We start from the raw sequence: 5,184 nt of genomic DNA on the forward strand, positions 1-5,184 counted from the left end.
CACAAAAAAGTAGACAGATGATAACCTGCAGGAATTCCCGTTCCCGAAAAAAAATGTCTTTTGTTACTTCAACTGTCTTTGAATAAAAATAATAATAAGTAAACAGTACGTTCAGTGTATAAAATAATTAAAAGGCGGTATTCAAAATACCTACCCAATCTCACTTGATCAATCCACGCTAATTAGGTAAATTATTTTACCCAACACCAAAACATCTTAATAAAAGGTACATTTTTTCCCCCGATGTAATGTTTTTTTTTATAAAGGGAAGGAATTGCGTTTTCTTAATCTATCAACGGACGTATGGAGTCCTTAAGAACTAAATTTTTTGTGTGAAAGATAATACATTTAAAAAAAATGTTTAATGGACATGTCAACAATTATATATATATATATATATATATATATATATATATATATATATATATATATATATATATATATATATATATATATATATATATATATATATATGACGCAACCATTTGAGGCTTTTTTTCGTTGTAAGAACAGGTGACCAACTTGTTAAGAATATTTGATCGTGACAGATGTTTACTCAACTTCAAACAAAGTCTCGCGTTTATTTAAAAAATGTATTCAAGCGGCGAATTATTAGCAGCCTCACATAAAGAAAATATCGAAGTGGTTAAATCACTCCTGCTAAATGGAGTTTCGATAAACTGCAGAGATGTAAAAGGAAACACCCCTTTATTGAATGCAGTTTATTACCGTCATGTTCGCATTGTCAAATTCCTACTCGGCTACAAAGAAATAGATGTGAATATTGCGAATAATGAAGGAAAAACAGCCATTATGTTGGTCGCAAACCAAGGATGGACAGACATTTTACAGATGTTGAGAAAGCTCGGGGCAAACATTAATCATAAGGATAACAAAAAACAAAGTGCTCTATTTCTTGCAGTAAGAGGCGGTCATAAAAATGCTGTGAAATGGTTACTGAAGCATTCGGCTGAAGTAAATGAGTTGGATGAAAACGTACAATCTCCATTACATATCGCAGCATCTGCTGATAGATGTGGTATAAGTAAAATGTTGATAAATAAAGGTGCTGAGGTTAACTTACAAGACGGAGAAGGAAACACGGCTATCATGGTTGCGTCTCAAAGAGGATGTGTTAAAACATTTAAGCTACTTTTGAAAAGCGGAGCGTTTGTCAGAAAACGTAATAAGCAAAAGTGGAGTGCATTAATGTTAGCATCGCACAATGGCTTTACAAATATTGTTGAAATAATTTTGAAGAAATTTCATAACAAAACTGAAAACGATGTTTTTGTGTACAAGGCATTATTAATCGCTTCAAAACAAGATCATTATGAAATTGTTAGGTTAATATTTAAATATAATTCAGTTACGCTTGACTGCGGCAATGGAAGTACCAATAAATACAGTGCATTGATGATAGCTTCGGGAAAAGGACACCAAATGACAATGTACACATTAATCAGATACGGCGCCAATGTAAATTTTATCAAAGACAACTACACTGCTTTGATTGTCGCCTCGAAAATGTCTCAGCTGAACGCCGTACAGATGCTTTTGGATAATAAAGCAGATGTCGATCAAGCAGGTCCGAAAGGAAACACAGCATTGTTCTATGCCTCGAAACGGGGGAACACAAAAATTGTACAGACATTGCTTAGATATGGTGCAAACATTAATCACTGTAACTGCTCTGGCATGACTGCACTAATGGTAGCTTGCACAAAAAATAAAACCAATGTTATTGATTGTTTATTGACTAAAGAAGCTAAAATTAACTCTGTTGACCCATATGGTACTACAGCTCTGATTTTCGCCGTCATTTATAAAAGTACAGAGGCCATACAAATATTACTGAAATGGAAGGCAAAAGTTAACATTAAAACATACTATGGGGCTACAGCTCTAAGAATAGCTGCGAAATCAGGATTTCTTAAAGGGGTTGGTCTACTTTTACAGAATTATGCAAAAGTTAATTGCACTGACGAACAAGGTCGCTCCGCATTACACTTTGCAGTTACCAAAGGACATTTGAAAACAGCGAAAATTTTACTTAATAACGGTGCGAATATTAACCAACCAAGAAATGATGGACTGACTCCATTAATGATAGCGACAAAGAAAGATAATTCTAGACTGGTTAAATTATTGTTGAATATGAAGGCCGATAGAGACATTGTCACTCCCCAAGGAGAAACCGCCCTGTCTATAGCAAAAGCAAACAGATTTTTAAAAATATTTGATTTGCTTGAAGGCAAAGAATCTAAATCTAGGCCAGTGTTCGACATTCCAGGTACAGTTGTTGATCATACAAACTCTTCATTCGACTCAGAGGATTCAGATGAAGGTAAACATATTTATTTTCCAAAATAATAAGGGTATGGCAAGGAGCCACAAATATTGCATAAATAGCTACAAGACATTGAAATTCAAGTTAAACCTGTAAGCAAAAGATTCAATGTAATTTGCATTCGGCAAAAGCGCCAAGATTTTTTTCGATTGATAATGAATATTGCTGTGGACTTTTTTTTACAAAGTGCTTTTTAAAATAGGTCATCATGCATGCTTATAATTTCAGATGAACCATCGTCCTCGACAAGACGGGTTTTAAATAAAGATGATGTACTAAGAAGGTATATTTACTTACGTTTTGTAATATTATGGACATATCAAGTGCATCCTAGAAATGCAACTAAGCCATTAATTAGTCGCTAAGGTAATAACAATTGAAAAAAAACCCGCAAAGTATTATTACTTTAAAAAGCATCTCATGTTATTATTGAATAAGTAAGAGTTTAAATATGATTTCCACTTCAGAAAAAGCGACATAGGGCAACACAGACTACCAGGACAAAATTTCGAAACATGGAGCATTAATTCAAACATTTCAGTTACAAGTATTGGTAAGATTTTCTTTAGATTTGTCCTTTTAAAAGAAAGTTACAAAAAAGTAACTCATAAATATCTACAAATATGGATGCAAATTTATTTTTATGAAATTTTAGAAAGATAGTAAAAAAGTAATACTCAATTTCAGATTTGGCATTGGATCACAATGTTGTAATATTTGGGAAAAATATATAACAAATAACAAAAAAGGCTACTTGTTGTTTCAGATTCTCAGCTACCATCATCAGCTCAAGACAACTGGCCCTCTTACATCTCTGTTAAAAATGATAAAAGGTCTGTAATTTTTAAATTTCTAATTATTGTTTTTTTCTATTTCAACTTTACATAATAATTAATGAGTGTAATTGTATCGAAGCGAAACTATGGTTTATCATTGTGATACAATGAGAGTTGAATTGCAATATAACAATTCATTGTTTCTGTATATTTCATCACACCTCTAGATGTAATTCAAAACATTCCGTAGAAAGGCCTGTTGTTTGAAATTTAATGTAACCTCTCCTGTTTTGGCTTGTATGTTAAAAGTAAGTTAAAGATGCGTATTCATTATAAAATTTATAAAATTTGAAATACCTATACAAATTCCAAGGTATATTATTCTAATATTTTGAAGGAAAATTTGCATTAAATTACTTCAAGTAAAAGAAAGCTACAATTTTAAAAATGCATAAGAAACGCTTTGATAAAAAGCTTTTATGTAATGATGAACTAAAATGGAGAGAATAAATAATTTTCCAAAATATGTAATAATACATTATTATTTAAATAACTATAAAGAAAAGCGTTGGTCACTATATTATTTATTGGATACCTTTACTAATAATTAGGAAGAGACCCAAACTTTTTTATATAGTTATGAATACTTTACTCTCCTTTTTAATACATTATTATCAAAACGTTTTAATTGCATTTTTTTCAGTATTTTAGATTTCAATACAATAGTTTCAAAACTAAAAACTAGTGCACACCAAATGAACATAAAAATGATCGTCTAATAGTGCGGAATAATAGTAGGTCCCCCTACTTTATTTAGAAAATTGTAATTTATTCGTAAAAAATACTTTGTTATCCAGTTCAGTGAAATTTCTGTCAGCTTGACTTGTCATGGGGTCTTGACCCAAGTGCCAAGTTTGAAACGGTCTTATAGAAGGACTCAAATTATCGCTCGGCAGTTTCAGTCAATGACTGACGACACACAAAAGCACGACTGACAGATGTAGTAAGTTACATAAAAAGCTTGTAAAAAAAACTTAAAACAACGCAAAACAGTAACAGTTTGTAGTTAAATCCATATTTGATCGAGACTGGACATGCAAAGCGCCTCCAACCTAAAGTTTTGTTTTTAACTTTCCTAGCGTTTTTTTTGGTAGCATGGGCCAATTTCTTGTGCTGTTTTACATTGTCATATTGTTGTCCTTGTTATACTATTTTATTGGTTCCAAATTGTTTTTTTTCTATCTCTATTGTTGTTAAGTGTTATGTTATTTAATTCAATACCAAAAGTAGCGTTCCAATATATAAATCTGGTTTTATGATTAAGGAATTGCAGTACATGTGTATAACAAACATCTTAAATATTTCGACATTAGAAAAAAAGTCGCTTATGAAATTCTGTTCTAAAATGCAAAATCAAAACATTTTCAGAATTTATTATTATTTTTTTTCAGAAGACGTACTCGAAGCGAACCGAATTTACGTACAGTAAAGAACTCAAGAATGAAGCACCCATATAATGTTCAGTATGTGTAAGATTTTACGTTCTAAACACTTTTTAGTCGCCCTCCCCCAGTTAGCAACGTTTATTATTTCGAGTCAACAATATATTTAAAATCTTAATTATTTACCAAAATCGTTACTATAGATATTTACTTTTGTTACGATTTTGTTATTAAATACTTAGAATACAGTAAGGGTGGAGGAGGTGGGGGGGGGAGTGTGGGAGAGAAGTCAGCTTATATGCTTAACTAAAATGTATGTTCTCTTACAATTTTTAGAGTATTAAAGCAAGTCTTTTCATTGCATGTTGTGTTTTCATACTATGATATGTAGCATTTTTTTTCATAGTCACGAACCTACACAATTGTGGTTTTACATGTTTTTTTTCATATGCAAAGACTATTGTCAGAGCAGTGTGCAACCAAAAATATAAACAATGCCGGCGCCAGGTTATTTAGCGCTCTAGGCAAAATTTATTAAAATGCCCCACCGCATCTCCCGCTATTTTTTTTTCGGGCTCCCATATTAAATATCTTATATATATATATATATATATAT

At 31.7% G+C, this 5,184-nt stretch overlaps 1 protein-coding gene across 1 annotated transcript; it reads left to right on the forward strand.

Moving 5' to 3' along the window:
* Window positions 1–1,527: 1,527 nt before the first annotated feature.
* Window positions 1,528–3,183, forward strand: LOC131956823 (ankyrin repeat domain-containing protein 29-like; the record flags this gene model as incomplete). Its single annotated transcript, XM_059321423.1, has 2 exons — window positions 1,528–2,347; window positions 3,117–3,183. Coding segments are annotated over exons 1-2 (887 nt in total), but the record flags the coding sequence as incomplete, so codon positions are not given.
* Window positions 3,184–5,184: the final 2,001 nt, after the last annotated feature.

The sequence above is a fragment of the Physella acuta genome, unplaced genomic scaffold (assembly GCF_028476545.2).
Source record: "Physella acuta isolate Inbredline_101_S28 unplaced genomic scaffold, ASM2847654v3 ptg001177l, whole genome shotgun sequence".
In the NCBI taxonomy this organism is placed as follows: Eukaryota; Metazoa; Mollusca; class Gastropoda; family Physidae; genus Physella; species Physella acuta.